This window comes from Ictidomys tridecemlineatus, chromosome 7, assembly GCF_052094955.1.
Source record: "Ictidomys tridecemlineatus isolate mIctTri1 chromosome 7, mIctTri1.hap1, whole genome shotgun sequence".
Taxonomy (NCBI): domain Eukaryota; kingdom Metazoa; phylum Chordata; class Mammalia; order Rodentia; family Sciuridae; genus Ictidomys; species Ictidomys tridecemlineatus.
Genome location: NC_135483.1, coordinates 94,585,207 through 94,604,279, shown reverse-complemented (window position 1 = coordinate 94,604,279; position 19,073 = coordinate 94,585,207). Strand labels below are relative to the sequence as shown.

The 19,073-nt window shown below is 34.6% G+C and overlaps 1 protein-coding gene across 4 annotated transcripts in view; it reads right to left on the bottom strand.

Annotated features, from left to right (window-relative positions):
• The window catches only part of Dpp10 (dipeptidyl peptidase like 10), a 1,268,842-nt gene that overhangs the window by 86,149 nt on the left and 1,163,620 nt on the right, over positions 1–19,073 (bottom strand). For all 4 annotated transcript variants that reach the window (XM_040294095.2, XM_078017228.1, XM_005315927.4 and 1 more), the window contains exons 8-9: positions 15,905–16,025; positions 4,752–4,906 (exon numbers count right to left, since the gene is read on the bottom strand). In XM_040294095.2, coding sequence (XP_040150029.1) covers positions 4,752–4,906; positions 15,905–16,025 — 276 coding nt within the window. The remainder of the gene's footprint in view (positions 1–4,751; positions 4,907–15,904; positions 16,026–19,073) is intronic.

Genomic DNA, 19,073 nt, shown 5'->3' with positions numbered 1-19,073 from the left:
ACTGATGCTTAAATAGGGTGACTTTTTTTTAATTGATCTCTTAAAAAATAGGCAAAATTCTCTCCTTAAGGATCTGGCATGAAGAGTGGAAGGGAAGTGAGAAGGATTCATCATTTGAGAACAGGGATTAAATTTGTGTTAAATAATAACTTTCAAGTAGAAGCTGGTATGTTTCTGGCATATAGTGTGTACTAAAGGTATTACATGAATTTTCTCTCCAAGTGAGTCTATTACTGTCCTAAGATATACCCATTTTCCAGATGAAAATGGAGTAGCTAAATAAGTTATATGAGGTGAAATATCTAAAAACAAAGCGAGCTAGTATTTAAATCCAGGATGCTATTGACTATGCTTTTAGTTCATTTGCAGGCAATGTCCTTGGGAGTTTTTCTAAAATACCCTATGAACAAATAGAGGGGCAGAAAGGGAACTTTCCCCAACATGCCTCAAACAGTTTGAATGAATGAATGAAAAAATGTTCTCAGGAAGAAATTTTGCATAAAATAAATTATTGACTACTTGTGGCTCAGTGTGTTTCTAAACAACTCGCACTGCTATCCTTTTGGTGTGGCCGAGGCTACAGAGCAGACTATGATATAGAGAAGGAAACTGAAAGGGAGTTGAAGTGAGTTGAAAACTGAAGAGTTCAAAAGTGAATTCAAAATAGTAAAGCATGGGAAAACTGCTTTAAAATGTAAAAAAAAAAAAAAAAAAAACATGTTCAAGAAAATATCATGGACAAAGTAAAAGTTAAGCCAGGACCAGATACAGCAATATGATACATTGCACCTGTTACCCTGATAATGGTGAATGGACCACATTTTGAGAACTGGACTAATCTGAGAATCAGAGAAATCCGAATCCAAATTTTGATTTTGTCGTTTACTTGACATGGATCATGAGAAGATGCTTAATATTCTCAAGTATAATTTACTTGATTATCAAAAATGAGATGCATACTTCTCTGAGAACATGTCAGAAATAGTAGTTTTGGGTCAAAGAAGTTTCCCTTTCTGTACATAAAAATATAATTTTGTTATGAGGACTAAATAAAAAAACAACAGATGATAATGTGTCTAAAATAGTAAATGGTCTTGAGTTAAAAATGAAAGTAGTTGTTATGACATTAATTCTTCTGATCTAATTAGTGAAATTGTGTGTTTATAATCTTATTACTCAATATACTGATTAAACTAAAAAAGAAATAAATTAAATTTGATCTGTATGAACTCTGACCAGTAATTTAGAATTTATGACATACTTTGCCAAAGACACATCAACCATTATCCTGTTGTTGAGACAGCTTTGTCAGTAACACTCGAAGTTTATATCTGTTCAAGATCACTTATAGCCCCATTAGGTTCTACGTGAAAACAAATTTAAAAATGTGTACACCTGAGGCCAAATTTTAGGCAAAAAGTGAACTCAAAAGAGACATCAGGTTGTCTCCAAAATTCAGCTGTTAGCATTTTCTAATTCTGTTACATTTTTACTTTTCCATGGGATTTTGAAATTAAGCACACATGGCAAGTTCATTTGTACCTTTTAATATTTGAATCAATTCAAGAGTTTGCAAATTAGAAGAGTTCATGTTTGCTTTTAACATTCACATTTGCCACAAATCCTGCAAAGCCACAGAATTCCTTTCTCTATGATTCTGAAACACAAGCCTCAATAATAATTAACCTTATTCTACTGGCAACTAAATTGTCATTAAATGAGATAATGTTTTAATTAAGAAGATTAACCTGAGGTCACAGAGATAGAACTGTGCATCTCTTTCGTGCTGAATCGCTAATGATAGGGTTTTTATGAGTTCTGAATCATGCTGAATTAAGTAAAATACTAATATATTTGTTTGGCATAAGTATTTCATTAGTAAATTTGACCACACTGGGTATTTGTCGCACTCATTTTAATCCAGTTTAATTTGAAACACAATTTAGTATGAACTCAACGTGTTATTTCAATTTCTAAAGTACCACTTTTTGAAAGTTTATTGCATAGAAGCAAATTGAAACAATGCATTTGTTATGGAAAAAAATCAAACATTGTTCTAAACCAGAATAGAATATAATATGTTTGAAAATTAAAGTAATATACCCAAAATAATACTAAAGTATATTCTGAGAACAAGGACCAAAATCTAGCTCTACTTTCTTTGAGTTTTACACACCTGGGCTGGTGTTTCAAATAACAATATTTGAGGACTGGGGTGTTTCCACTTAGTTTGTCTGCTAGGATATTTGTTACTACTTATGTTTAATCCTTTTTAATAGTAATCATCAATACTCAGGACCCTCATCATGTTATATTTACACATTATAGGTGAGAAACTAAGAATGCTACACATATACAGCTAGGCAATTAGGAGCAAATGCAGCAAACAGATTTCCAAATATTTTTATATTAACAAATATTTTTTGTTAACTTGACAAAAAGATATTTTGATTTCATCAATGTTTCCTGAAATACAAGATGACCTCTGGTAGTTTTACTGAGAGGAATGGAATCAATAAGTTCGAGTTATTTTCCTATTCTTAAAAATAGCTGTAACTTTTTATAAAAGTCCTTAACCTTTTAGAATCTCTGCCTTTTATAAAACATAGGCAATTGTGATAAAGACCATATGAGAAAAACTAGTGAAGTCCCCCTGCAAACATATTGTATTATTAACATCTGTAATTTATGTAAACATCATTATGTGCTGTTAAATTATTGATGAAATAACAGATTATTAAATAATTGTCTAGATTTGTATCCTGTGTCTTCTGAATTACTGATCTTATATTTCAATTTTTCTCAGATGTTTCTATTTTCTCACTCATTGGCTTCAGTCTTGTTAAAGTTGTGAGGCCTGTGAGTCTCCAAGTTCAAGCACACTGGGTCCATAACCGAGAAGGCAATTTGAAGATGTAGCTAATGTACATATCTTCTATGTGAATTACCAAATTCTCACTCCTCTTGGGAAATGAATTGAAAAGCGCTGTCCCATCTGTGGGGCTGATTTTATCCCCTTTGTTCAGTGTGCACTGGACAGCTGGATATGCCTTTCACAATATATCACTAGCTCTCCATTTTATACTTAAATTGCCATGTAAACTTTAATCATTTCCAATAAACCAAACAAAGTCTTTTCAATTTTGATCTGGAAAGAAAAAGTGTACTGGTATGCTAAATAGGCACAAACTATCAAACAAACACACACACACAAAAAAGCTAAATTTATAATTGGAGAAGTCATAAGAACTTTTCTTAGAATACAATAAAAATCTCTTTGTGAATATGATTATTTTGTTGTGAAGTCTGATCGCCATTTTCTCCTGAAAGCACAAAGTAAATCTGCCTTCTAGTCTTTATCCAGAGAAGACCCTAAAAATAACATTTCAAAATCATAGAAGCCAATTTCTCTCCAACTTGCATTTAATACTATAACCCACAAAAGAAAGACAGAGAGGGCAGAAGCTCCTGGAGGGCAATGCTCATCATAGTCCTGATTTCCCATACTCAGGCCTCTCCTACTTTCTCCCCTGGATAACTTGAGTCTGGTGAATGGCAGGATAAGAAGGAAAGCACGAAGGACCTGGCCCCACACTGGCCATGCCTTCACTGCAGCTCTAGAGTAACAATTGTGATAGAAATTTGCCCAGTGTGCTGTGCTCAGTTAATACAGTGGACAAATTCAAAGGCAGAAAACTTGTAGAGCTTGGGAAAAACAAAGTGCGGCTCTTTAAAGGAGTAGCTTCAAAAAAGCTTCTAAATGAAATCAGCACCCTGTTCTCTAATTAGATCAAAAATACATTGTGGCATTTTAGAAATTTTTCTACAAGACATCTTTACATGATTAATGCATGTGGCCCTTACCATGAGCCTTGTTATATAAGCATAAGGGGGAAATGAAGTCATAAAAAGAGATCTTTGGGAATTTAGGGTGGCCTACAATAGAAACACAATGCACTATGCTTTTGCAAGCCACTCCCAAGAGGCCCCAGTCAATACTTACTTACTGTCTGGGTAGGATTTCCATATTCTCTCACCCAGGAAAACCCTATCATTTATCCTATCTATCCCTGGCTATGATTCAACACAGGCATTTCTTAAACCATGTTCCAGAGTATGCACTGCCAAAATAATGCTGATATTAATACTAATACTAATAAATTCTTTATGCTTAGTCTATTCTTTATGGGTAATTCTTTATGCTTTGTCTGTTCTTCATCAAGATTCTTCATGCTTAGTATATTACTTACTGGGATTCTTTATGCTTAGTCAATTTTTATAGGAGATTTATAATACACATTAACATATAGTATATTAAGTTCTCTATGAAATCATCTGAAAGAAGCTTTTTTTAAGCTAAGAACTTCCAACTTATTTGATCAGACCACTTTCCCCTCTCTTAAAAATACCTACTTGCAACTACTAGATTATTCTTTGGAGTTATACTTATGCTAACATCAGTTCTGTGTTTTACCTATTCTCACCCTTGTTCCGATAAGGAAGGTGAGAAAAACAAGAATGAGAAGCAGAAGGAAAAACATGTAGCAAAAGCAAAAGTTCTGATGCCTCCAAATCATCTCTCCCTCTTTCAACCCAGTATTTTGCCTTGTCTGTTAAGAAATAATTCATCTATCTCCAAGTAAGAGAAGCTTTCTCTTAAAAGACAAAAACTTGCTCGTGAACCCAGCACATTATCTATCAAGTCTCTGGTGCTGACAGAAGAAACAAACTAGCACATTCACATTTCTTACCTTGGGATATGGATACTGCTTTGCCTTGGGATACAATGCTCCAGTATACCGAGGGATAACCATATTAGGCACCAGGGAGTCATTTATCATCAAGAAGGCAAGCCTCTCTCCATCCGGGGACCACCAGTGGGCGATGTGAGAATGCAGAAGTTCCTCTAGAATAAATAAGTGTTATTTGAAACCAACTGTAGAGATGTGGGCTTAGTGACCCACAAAAATCTGTCCTTGAAACCTCCATCGCACACATATATTTTCTGGATAGCATGCTGGATTTTATCAACTTCCCTGAGAATTCCTTCTTTCAGAGCCACCTTCTAGGCTCAGGAAAAATATATGCAGAAAAGTGAGTATGAAACAATAGAGCCATGATTTCATTCATCATTGGCAATGTGGAGAGGTTTATGGAAGTCCTATTACAGTAGACAGAATGAGAACAGTGACTGAAGGGTGAGAAATGGCCTAAAACCACATGCATGTTACCATGAATGTGTATTTGCATGTGACTATTTTCCATTCTCTGAAGAAATGAATTAAGAACTCACTAAAATTCATTAACTGTTTTAAGCTCTAAGGAAGAATAAGAAATATACTGGATATCTTTCTTTCATGTAACCCAAGAACCACTATGCACTTTTCCACACCTGCTTTCTGGCTCAGAAAGTCAATCTATGTGAACTACATCAAAAGGGCCCCCATGCCCTCTGGCTTCCAGAGGACAGATCATTATAATGCTTTGGCAGGAGAATAGAAGGAAGAGAGTAAAGCCAGGTTACTTATTCTCTCAGTTCCATGCTGCAATGTCACCTCAGGCTGGCTGTGAACTTTAAATGATTTCACTACTCTGTCGAAGCAGTCTCCTCCACACAATTTTCTCCTCTAGTAGTAAGGTGGCTGCTACTAGTTAAGATTATAGCACTTTTCTTTGTGGATTCCTTATGCCTATTTTTTTTTGGTAAATGTTCTTTTTGCAAACAAACTAATTATCTTACTGAATGTGTCAGCTCTTTTTTGGGGGGATCCTGATAGAGTTCAGAAGTAGTCTTAGAAGATAGATCTTCAAGTTATATTTTGAGTTATATTTTGCCTTTCTTATTATATACCATATATATCATATATATAAAATTATATTCCAGATACAAATACATGTGGAATATGATAACAACATTTCTAAGAGGAAATTGGAGCATAGATGATCCATAGCAGGAGCTGGAGTTGTGAGTAATCAGTTGCCACTAGTGGTGATGTTGGAAGACATACTGGTAATGGGGAGAGTTGTTGAAAGAACTAGTGTTTAACACTTAGTTGCAACAAAAACAATGGTGATTAGAGACTGAAATGCAGTTAACATGATTTTTCTGACAACCCAGAGTAATTGCCTAGGGGAGGAGAGAGAGTGAGTATGAAACAATAGAGCCATGATTTCATTCATGAGAGAGAGAGAGAGAGAGAGAGAGAGAGAGAGAGAGAGAGAGAAACTATGACTGTGAAATTAGGGCTGCACATAGAGAATAAAGGGTCACAATGGAATCATTAAGAGTCCATTTCTGCTTTGGGGGAAAAATGTGGCTGAGGTCCAAAATAACATAGGAACAGGAGACTATCTGCACCCAGATTAGAAGCTCAACTCCTTGTGCGATTTTAAGCCAAGATATTAGTAAAGAGGATTTGGGACTCTCACACATCAGTTAAGAGAAGAAGCATTTTTTTTTCTCTCAACCAGTTTCATATAAAGTATATTGTGCTATATACAATATATAATATATATGACATATATATATATATATATATAGCACAAGTAATTGTGCTATATTATACTGCTATATGCAACTGATAAATATTTTGAACCTCATAATTCTCACAGATCTTCTCACTGACAGAGAACATCAGTATAAGAAAATTAGAACTCTTCTGCATAATGGCAGAGAATTGGAAACAAACATCTTTGAAAATTTGAGTCTAAAATACTGGGGAACTTTTTAGAAACCTAGTAGTCTATGACACATCAGGTATCTTCTCACAAGAGAGAAAAATTCTTGGGATCACATCTGTGCAAAAGTAAAGAGGAATTAGACTCTCCTGGATTTTGAAGACAATGCAAACCTTATTTTAACATTTTGCTCTGTTCTATTTCCCAGGTAACTTGTAAGGCTGCCAATTCTGAGTTGGATGTGAGCAATAGAGGATTCTGCAATGCAGATATGTCATGTTGCAACTTTGTCTCCCTTCTGCACCTTGTGACAAAGCAGATGCAATGATAATGTGACTGCCCATGACAGAGAGAGGTGCTATGTGGAGTCTTTGGCACTCCCATACTATAATCACAGCACAGGCATTTCATTTCACACTTTGAAGAAAGACCATTCATTCTCTCTTGTGTTAAGGAATATTACTTCTTTCATAAGCAGTTCTGTATTGGGCTCTGGTTGAGAAAATTAACCTGACTATGGGTTACCTAATGACTCTGAAATCCATACCCCCACTCAAAACCAGTTATTATCTGATCCATGACCATACAACTGGACACATACAGCAACATTCTACTATAAAATAAAAGTCTTATATATGGAATTGGACCAGAAAGCACATAGGACTGTCCATAGTATTGCTTCACCTTCTAACCCTCATCTCACACCTATGCCCTAGGGAGGGTATGTTTTCTGAAACAGACTGGCAGAGGACAAATAAACATTGGCTTGGTTTCTGGGTAGGCCTGCATGATGTACATGAGCAAGCTGGGATTAGATAGACTCTATAGTACCATTTGATTCACAAGAGCCATTGAGGCATTGAAAGACAATAATGAACATGTCTTCCAAATGGCAAAATTTCAAACCAAATATTTAGTTGTCCACTTTTTTTTTTGAAGAAAATTTGGCTTGAAGAATGAATTGATTCTGACTCATGCATGGTAACTAATAATAAGCCACTTCATGAGAGACTGAGGAAGAGTAAAACTAGAAAATTAGTGCCAAGGATGTTTACGAAAGATAAGTGGAATGATTTATCATAAGAGGTAAATATTTAAGAATATGAAGATACTAGTTTCCAACTTAATGTTTACCAAATCACATCCACAACTAAAAGTGGCTATCAGTAATTAAATGAACAAGATGACATCCCCATGAATGTCAATCAGCCTTTGGCTCTCTCACCTACCTGGAAATGGCAGCCACTATCACTGATCTTTGGTATAATATAATTTCTCAGTAAGTCTATGTGACAAACTGGTGGCAGATGGATTACATGGAACCATTCCATTATTAATGGGCAGCATTTGTGTCATGCAGAGAGAAACATATACTGGGAGTGAATTTGCCTTTGCTATGTACAATCCTGTCACTTCTACTATATGTGTATATAATGAAAAATGTATCCATCTTACACGAAAACTTCCAAACAGCATAGGCAGGAGGGACAATTCTAGAAAAATCAGGATAACAGTTGTAAAATCATCAGTCATTATGCCAATAACCCATTGGATACATTTTGAATTGGAAGCTGAAATTTCTTCCCTGAATATTTTGAATTAATTATGACCAAAAAGAAACAAACAAAAGAAAATAATAACAGAAAACACTGTCACTGCATTGGGTCAATGACACATCTCATTTACAAGAAATAAAAGGTGTCTTTACTATTCAAAAGAGGTCATACAAGTACATATTGAGAACTTAGGACATTCACGAATACGTCTTTGCCCAGGGGTTCCAGATAATAATAAAAAAAAATTGTTATCAATTTGCTTAAGAAAATCAAACAAAGTAATAAGATTTTGTAGGAATAAAGTTTTGGTCAACATGAAAAAAAATAAAGGGAAAAGGATCAGTAGTCAAAGAAGGCAGTCATGATTACTGCCTAATGCCACATGATAAACTAATTTATTCTGTGAATGAGAGTATTTGCTGAAAAAGATTAGTGGTTGTTGTATTTGTAAATTCCATATCTAAAACTGGACTGATACTATCCTGCAGAGAAACTGTAACAGATAGAACTTTGTATACTCCTCTTTCAGGGACATAAACTTTTAATTAGAATAATAAGAATATTCCTTTGGTCTCTGACTTTTCATTGGGTATGACCAATATGAAGCCCAGGCAAATCAAATGAAGGGAGGAAATGAGTGCATGGGATTTTATTCTTGGCTCCCACATATTGAAATCATGTGTCTGGTTGTATTCTTCATCCAAACTCATCATTTCTTTTGCTGTGAAAAATATTCAGGATTTCCTCCTCCTAGATCCTGATGACTGCTGCCTCTGCTTTCCACTCCAGGTGTTAATAAGCAAACCACTACTAGCCAGAGGTTGTTGCATAACCCTTGTCCTTGACGAGTGGCCCCTTTAGAGATAAAACCTCTTCAGTGTTTTGAGTGAGTGTCCCTCAAAGATACATGTGTCAAAGGCTCATCCCAAGGTGGCACTACTGGGAACTGGTGGAAACTTGAGTGGTGAGGCTGGTGGGAGACCCTTAGGTCCACTGGGGTTGTGCCCTTCAAGGGCACTGTGGGATCCCAGTCTTGGGATGCATTCCTATCGTGACGTGCTACCCTAAAAGAGGCTCAAACTGATGGGGCCACCTGATTGTGAACTGGGACCTCCAGAATGGTGAGCCAAACCAAATTTTTCCCTTTATAAGTTAATTGTCTCAGGTATTTGTTGTAGTAATGCAAAGATGGCTGATACGCCTTCCTTAAATTATTTGTATTTGTATGTGCTATTGTTTTCTAAGTGGTTTTGATTCATACAAACAATTATAATTCAGTTGAAGAAATGACTTACACAGGACACACTGAAGAAAAAATATATATGATGAGGGTCAATTAATTATAAGTTTTAAGACCTATGAAACTTAAGTGTGCAAAGAAATCCTATTGGTTCAAGTCAACACTATGAGGGATGGGTCCTATCACAGGGACTGAGGAATGTATGACAGCACTTTCCACAAGGAAGCATGGTATAAACCTCAGAGCACTGGTATACCCAAATAGAAACTGGGTATAACCGACTCTCATTTATTTTACATTGAACTTGACTAATATTCTACTCCAAAAAAAATGTTATCACATAAAAACCACAAATGCAGGAGCCTGAGATGTGGCTCAAGTGGTAGCGTGCTCACCTGGCATACATGAGGCACTAGGTTCAATTCTCAGCACCACATAAAAATAAAATAAAGATATATGTCCACCTAAAACTAAAAAGTAAATATTAAAAAACTCACAAATGCAAAGAGATATGCAATGTTTTTCAGATGAGAAACTAAAGTTAACTGGAAAGAGAAGTTGAATAGAATAATGTAGTATGCATTTGCTTTACAGTTATTCTGGATAAGGCACAGTTTCTTTAATTGCAACTAAAAGGGACATTTACTCAAGGATTGAAACTTCCTGCGTTAATTTACGTATTATTTACAAACAATTTATTTTTACAAATTGCATTCCATTCCAATTTAGTATAGGTTTGGCTCTTCATTCTTGTTATTATTCTGATTTAGGAAATCTCACTGCAGAGCAAATGGAGTTTGCAGCACATGTGGCTTTATATCACAGACACTTAAAAACAGACTCAACACAAAGCATTTCCAGAAAACTAAGATATGATCCTTGCATTCAGATTAACATGCTTTTCTAAAAAACAAGCTAATTTTATCCATTCATTATCAATTTAGACTGAATTTCTTAAGCATGTATTACCATCCCTGTGGACCTGTGGTTAATGCTTTCCCTTTATTTTCTACATTTCCCTGTCAATTTTCTTGATCTATATTCATAGTCTTATCACTTCCTTCATAGGCTCCCATGCACTGTAGTCTTGTTCTGTTCCCATCAATTCACAGATTTTGCTCCGGTCAAGGTCATAGATAATCAAGTAGCAATCTGAATTCTTAGTTTGCTTGACCTCTACCGACTCAGCACTGTTGATAACCAGGCATTTCTCTAGCTTCGTGGCTGCATCACTATCTGATGTGATTCTGCAAGCTGTATACGGGGTAAAATGGGAGTTCATAACCCACTTGAATCAAAATGTGAAATATGATATATCAAGAACTATGTAATGTTTTGAACAACCAACAATAAAAAAAAACAATGAATCACAATAGATTGAGTATAGAAGTAGATGGCTGAACAGTAGATTGAGTATAGAAGTAGATGGCTGAACAGTGTCCCCCTATTAAAGGGGTTTGCAAAACAGACAGGGTGATCTTTTCACTAATGCATTTTTGTTTTTCAAAATATAACTATTTTTCATAAAATATATTATACATTATGTCAAATAAAAAAATAAAAGAATAAAAAAAATTTTTTAAAAATTTAAAAAAAAATCTTATCTGTCACAGTCTAGTTATACTGACTCTCAGTAAGTGTTCAATAAAATTCTTATGAATCAATGAGGAATAAATGTGACTTCATGTATCCAAGAGAAGGAAGAAAGTAAAGTGAAAAATAGGTATTTTTGAGCAGTTCTCATTAAATGAAAAAAGTGCAACAACTGTAATCTGTCAAAAAGGATATTGTTTATCCTGTAATATTTTTTCTATTTTCTCCATTCTTACAAATCAATACAAGAACCATTTCTTCTACAAAGCACCTTAAAATCCTCTATCACATCAAATTTATTTTTTGTTTGTTTTGTTTTTCAAACTGAGGAATGATCACAGGGGTGATTTACACTGAGCTACATCCCCAGTTCTTTCATAATTTTTAAATTTGAGACAGGCTCTTGCCAGGTTGCTTAGGGCCTCACTAACTTGATTTTCCTAGCTTCAAATTTGTGATGCTCCAGCCTCTGCCTATTGAATCTTAGGGATTATAAGCATGGGCCACCATGCTTGGCATATAAAACTTTTTTATAATTCTATTTAGTATGCTTTATACTTCTCTTTTTCACATTGTGAATGGTTTCTTATATAATAGTTTTTTACTGTTTATCATTTCACTAACTTGTAAGCAGCCAAAATTCTTACTCTTCATTTTACTGTTCTCTGATAATCTTTTGTTAAATATTTTTTTTAGTTTTCAATGGACCTCTATTTTTACAAATTGCGTTTATTTATATGCTGTGCTGAGAATGGAACCCCATGCCTCACACATGCTAGACAAAGGTTATGCCACTGAGCCACCACCCCAGCCCCCCTTTTTAAAAAATATTTTTAGTTTTCAATGGACCTCTATTTTATTTATACTCAGATAAACTTTGACAGATATCTTTGCTCTCCTGTTGTTCCTTGAAGTTCAGAGAATAATTTCTTTAAAATATGACAATCTAAAGTATATTCATAAATCATTTAAACACATTAGTCTCATTACTCTATAGACTTAAATAATTTAAAGCAAGTCATTTTTTTTTCCTACTTAATAAAGTAAATGCTTTCTGGAAATTTTCAAAGCTGTGAACTTGGCAATTATATACTTCTTTAACAAAACTTAAAAGATTTTTTTTTAAAATCAACTTTAATATGTTACCTCATTTAGTTATAATACCAAGTACATGATGCACATGGGTGTGCTTTGTGTAAACAATATTTAAAATTATCTTCCATTCTAAGAGTTTTATTATTTCTCTGAGTTTCATCATCCCTTTAAAACATCATATTCTATATGTCTTTATTTTCTTTAGGAACTGAATAATGATATGAATGAGACAAAGAAGCTTTAAAATGACACTTTTAAAGACTCCATGGTAGTGACTGTGGTTGAGAGCAACACCTGCAATCACAATGTGGCCTATTCCAAAAAGATTAAGCCCTTTCCTTAAAGCTTTCTATAAAAAACATTTTATTATCTTTTGTGTGATTCCTCTTATCTTTTTCTCCCATAACATTTCTAGAAGGTTAATTTCAATCTTTGAAGACATGTTACATATTACTTCCTGAACCTCCCACACAGGTTAGATTATAATTGAGTTCTGAAAATAAAATGATCTCCACACTAGAACTATACACACAGCACTGACCATCACATGTATTCCCCAGGGCATGTTGCTGTGTCCCTCAATGCATGAAGGAAAGTTCTGGAACCGGAGCTGTTGGCATGTCAGACAAGCAAGTGATATGGGAGATTAACGTGTGTATGGGACTCTGGCAGCACAGGTTGGGGATGACAGGCAAAATGTTAAGGGAGAATCAGTGACATCCAAATTAAGCCCCTCTGCCAAATTTTATCAATGTGAGTCCCTTGAAAAGATTCTTTCTGGCAATGAAGTAGAACATCGAATAATTCCACTGACAGCAGGATGTAAAGCCCTTGGATGAGGAAAAAATTAGTGAAAATTTAAGGTTTAGGGCCCCAGATATGGCCATGTCATAGGACCCAGGGGAAGCAAACACCAACAAATATGGTAGCCTGCTGCCTAAGCAATGGCTTTGGAAACAGAAGACATTCAAAGATCAGCTCTGCCACTCATCAGCTCTGAGACCTTATCCAAGTCACTTGTGCCCCCTGAGCCTTGGTTTCTTCAATAAGCAGTGCTGTAAGGATTAAATCAGATACACATGGGAGATTTCCTAGTAGATTTGGAACATAGTGGCCAAAGTGTCAAGTTTAATTTGAGTGACAGAAAAAATATATATATACACACAAAGGATTTTGCTACCTATTTGTTCTGCCCCCTCCCATACCTCAAGACACTGTTCATGCTCAGTGTAGATATACATTTTTATTATCTCAAAATTCTTTGTTAGTTAATGGTCTCCAACACTGTCCCTTAAATTTTCCTTAAAAGTGGAATGCCCATAACCTACATGAAGCTTCCCCAATTGGACAGTGGCTTAAGTCATCTTAATCAGGGTCCAAATCAGCAAAATAGGCCCAATCTGCACTGTATATACATCTCATTGACTTCAAAGCTCATTGATGCTAAGGATCACACTGCATTGCCCAACATAGCATTGCCACTATACTGAAATGACCACATTTCTATTAACTCCTCTCCTCCCTGAAATTCACTCCTTGTTAGTGTTCGCTCACTGTGTCTGCCACCACCATTTACTAGTGACCCAAACCAGAAGTCATAGAGTCATTCTTGACGTGTTCTCATGCTCTCCATCTGCTCAGCCACTAAGACCTAACTATTTTACTGCCCCATCAATTTTAGAATCCTCCCTCCTTCTAACTGCTTTAACCCCAGTTCCAATGCTCATTATCTCCTGATAGAGCATAGAAAAAGCCTGATAGCTGCTCACTGGTCCTTTCCACTATTAGATCCCAGCTTCACACCATAACCAGTATCCTCTATGTACATGGATGACTCAATCTCATCACTCTTGTACTTGAAAAGCTCTACTAATTTCCACATTTATTAGTAGAAACATAATTGAAACCCAAGATCATTGTGGGAGGTCCCTGTTTTCTAGTTCTTACTGTCTTCCTCTGTCCCAAATTTTATACCTTGATAATAGAATGTAGATTTGGTTCCCTAGCACACATGGTGTTGTTTGACCCTTCTGTGTTTTTGCAAGCTATTACCTCTGCATGGATTTTCCTTCCTAATATCTTCTTCTCATATGTAATTCTTCTTAATTTTTTAGGCTGAGAAATGAAATGAAAATATTTGAAAATCCCTGAGATTTCAATGGCTCAAGTCATTGACCATAAGTCAAGCACTCACCATATTGAATTCATCCATTTTTTTTCACTTTTTGGTCTCTCACACAGTATCAATGACATAAAGTTGAAAGTCTTATCTTAGCCTCTGTGCTCCTTTAGGTAAGGGCATCTTGTAGCTCCAGCTAGTCAAATCCCCAAACCTACCCAAGCATGTTCTCCACCTATTTTTTGTTGTTGTTTTTCCAATTTAGTGGACCATTCCAGGCCTCTCTAAAACTTATCTTTTTGAAATTGGAAATTTAGAGTCAGCTTCTGAAACTCTCAACCAAAGAACCCTTCTCATCTATTTGTGTATTCCTTTGTTGCTACTGTTGTTTTGCTCCTTCATGGCATAATAATTGCTGATATTAAGTGTAGCTCTCACTACTCCTCAAAATAAAGCATGGCCTCTAAAAATCTTTCATTATTTGATGCTGGCATGTATACAGAAATCTATTATAGATATAAATAGACTTGTACACATACACACATATATATAAATCTCAAGGACTACAACTTGTAAATTTCAAGGATACAACACTTTTATATATATATATATATATATATATATATATATATATAAAATATATATATATTAACTTCCTGTGCTATCTTAATACCAAGACTAGTATATGGAAGACAGTTGATAATACCCACTGAGTGAGAGACTGAAAAAAATGAATGAGCACTCTGAATGACTCACTTTTATTACAGAATTTAAATTATTGAATTTGAGGCAGAGAAATTGCATTTGCAAATATCGTTCAAGAAATAAAATCACTTTTCTGTAGGATTCCTGGTTTTATCATTTCATAAAAATAAATAAACAAAATAAAGGTATTGCGTCCAGCTACTTCTAAAAACTAAACATTAAAAAAAATAGAGGAAGGTTTTCAGCATCTCACTAATTTTTATACTATTATTATTATTTTATTTTTTTTCCATGGTAGGATTGAACTTGGGACCACATGCATACTAGGCTAGCTGTCTGCCTGCCAGTGAACTACATCCTCAGCCTTTATTTTTAGCTATTACCAAAACTTGATTCAACAGTTATTGAAAAATAACTCTTCACGTAGGCTTTATTTTTCTCCCTATGCAACGGCTTTTAAAATATGACAGAATGTCCCTCATGGGAATGACTAAAATCGAGTGGCTTTTATGCACTGTTTTTTTTTTTGGACAGGTAAAGGCTTTTGTTTCTCCTTTTCCAGAGAATCTGAAAAATTAAGCATCTAATTCCAGAATGCTGTGAGGTATCCATCCATTCTCATTGGTTAAGTATCATCAACAACAAAATTTGTGTAGCCGAGACCAAGTGTGTCTGTATGTGCATTTTATATATACACTTTCAAACATATAACCAAAGTGGACTCATATAAGTAGATTTAAATTACAACCAGGTAAAATGTAAACATGAAAAGATGAAAGCATGGAGGCAATTTTGAGAGGAAATGAGAAGATATAGTGCTAAATGTATTGTTCTGGTATGAATAGATTTTTTTTCTTTTAGATTTTCTATCGACATATGTCGTTTGTATTCTTTCGAAACCAAATCTGTTCAACTCACCTTCATATAACCAGTCAGCAATCCCATTAAAAATAATTCCTTCTTTTCCAGAGGATGTAAGTCGCAATGAACTGCTCTTTATATCAGGTTGGTAGTAGATATTATTTTCAAAAATATAAATCTGGATCAGAAAACATATGAACAAACAAAAAACCCCAACATGTTAGGATGTCTTTATTAAACTTTCATATCATATAATGATCACTAAATTAATGTTTTGTCATTTGCCTACTTATAATCTTTTTTAAAAAATTTAATACATATATTTGTAATCAATTGTTAATGGCTACTTCTTTTCCTATCATATCAATATCAAGTTGTCATTTTGAAATCACATGGAAGTTGATATTGATGTTTTTAAATCCTTATTTTCAGCAACAATATTTCATCTACTTAATGATGTTTCTCCCATACCACAAAATTGGTTTGGCTGTGAGGTAACATTTTGCATACTCAAGAGAATAATAACTGAAATAGATGTCATTTTAGTAACAGTCAATTGTCTGTTGGAAAAGCTTCAATTTTGAGTATTTACTGTTAGAAAAATGCATTTGGGGGGTCAATAAAAATATCTTTAGAAAATCTTTTAGAAGCTATCCAGCTGGACTTGCAGATTCACTGATAATAAGAAATAATAAAAGTCCTTTTAACTTACACATGAAATGCACTTACCCGTGTACCAATATTCTTTGCCAACATTTTTTTAAATAGCATATCAATGATAAGGAACTTGTGCCTGAGAGTGGTAGAGTTTTAATTTGAACACAGTATAGAGTCTCCTTCAGTAATATCAATACAACAGCCCCCAAACAGGAATGATGGTGTTCACCCAAAGTGACCTAACTTTGCTATTGATAATTCAGGATAAAATTATGTGTAATTCACTTTATATTGTATTTAATAATAAATGAGCTGATCCATGTTGTGTTATGAGCTTCCATAGAACCAAGTTTCTTTCGTATATTAGGGGAGTCAAAAATTGTCCAGGGCAAGCCATACTTCTTTTAGCATCAAATGTTCCACCAATAAGGAAAAGGACGTAACTAGCATGGTAGAGAATCATACACAAAATGGCAATTAGAGAAAATACAAGCACTTCTAAAACAACTGTCTAAATAATTATTAGATCCTAGATTTCAAATCTGGTTGCGAATAGTAACAGAGCAAATTGGCATTTACAGAAAATCTCATTGATATTCTATTTTGATATTGGGTATGTGGCAAGCATTTAATATTGGGTATATTTAGTTAATAATTATTATTATAAGTAAGAATATCAGTCTACGGATAAAATATCTCAAAAACAGAAGGGTACAGCATGGTGCATAAAAGCATGGACTTTACCCTCAGCTAGTCTACATTTAAAATCTAGTGACCTTGATAATTTTCTTGACCTTGGTAAACTGCAGTCCCCTCATTTGTAAAATGTGGTTAAGTCTCACACATACCGTCTGTTATGAAGTGTAAATGAGATAGTGAATATAAAATATAAAACACATGTGGCTATTCCTAAAATCAAGGCTGGTCTCATACATTAACATGGTTCAAAATCCTGAGCTTTTGGTAAGCTCTACATTCTGAATCAAAATAAAATACTCCATGGCTTCAGCCCATCTGTAAATGATCCCCAACAACTGGCCAGTAGTCCACATTTTGCCAGTTAAATACACATTAGTGTTAGGAGTCGAACAGCCACAGTGGAAGGGCGAGGAGGATTAAATCAATTATATTTATTGTTTTCATTTCAGTTAGAAAGTTTTCAGGTAACAATACAAAACAGGAAATAAGCTTCTTATTAAAGAATAGAGATCCCACGTAGGCAAAAGTTTGAGAATAATATGAGGTATCATAATACTGGATGAAAGTTTGAATTAATGACTTTAAGGACTTTAATAAATTTAATTAATTAAACCCTGATAGCTGGAAAAATACATTAATTTTATTCTAGCTGATTATAGCTTAAACTATATGTATTTTGCATACTAACTTCTTCAGTCCTTAAAAAAAAAAAGTGTAAACTCTTTCTTTGGGATAACCACCTCTTTTTTTCCCCCTAAATGAGAACCCTCTAATAGCACTTGTGAGTAACGACTGCACATAACCCCCAACTATTCAACCCAAGACTTCATTAGGAAAAAGGTGACTTCACCCAAAGCAACATGATTCAAAATCCTCAGTTTTTCAGAGGGAAAGAACTCTAAGTCAAAAATAATTAATAAAACCTCCACGACTTCAGCAGATGTATAAATTATCCCCAACTATTGACCAGTAATTACATTTATATTTGAAGAACAGATTGGATTACATCCAGAATCCATATGAAACTGACATCTGCTCCAATGTAAAAGAACAAGCAATATGGAATCAGAATTTTAATGCCATCCCACTAAAAGCTATACTACTAGAGACCGTCCACAAAATCTTTTTTTCCCCAATAGACAAAAACAGCAACAAAAAATAGTAGCTGTTTTCATAAAAAATCTACCTTTATAATTTTTAACCGCATTTCAATTACAAGATTTTTCACTGAATTGCATTATTTCACCTAATGAAAAACTCTAACCACTACCTTGACAATTTGAGAACTCCACATATTCCCAGATACTTTTCTCAGGCATTCTGATGAAATGAAACTGGATCCTATCTTCCTTCCATTCTGATGAAATTAAATGGGGCTTCAACTAGACTTAAATCACCCTGGAAACATGACAAACAGTAATGCCATGCATCCCAATGGTACTGATTAAACTGTCAAAATATTTTGATATCATTAATTCATTCCTTCAATGAGCCACCTAAAAAGCATAACAGATAGAAAGATAGGTATTTGATCAATTAAGCCTCAAATTTATAAAGCATGCCAACTATCCAGTTTCTCAAAATCAATATTCTTAATCTACCCACAAAAATAACTGAAAATTGTAAAGTCACCAAAGGAAACAGGAAGATAATTGAAATACGATGTGCTGAATTATTCTGTCAGAAAATATGTAATACATGTTCCAAGAAATTATTCTAATCAATATGCTAGTCGATATTGCTCATCATCAAGAGATCAGACACAATGTGTGTCACTGATGGAAAGGAGGCTTTAAGAGCCAATTTTCAATTTACCACCTTGTCTTCCTCCTCCTGCAACACCAGCAGCTGCTCCACATGCTGAGAACAC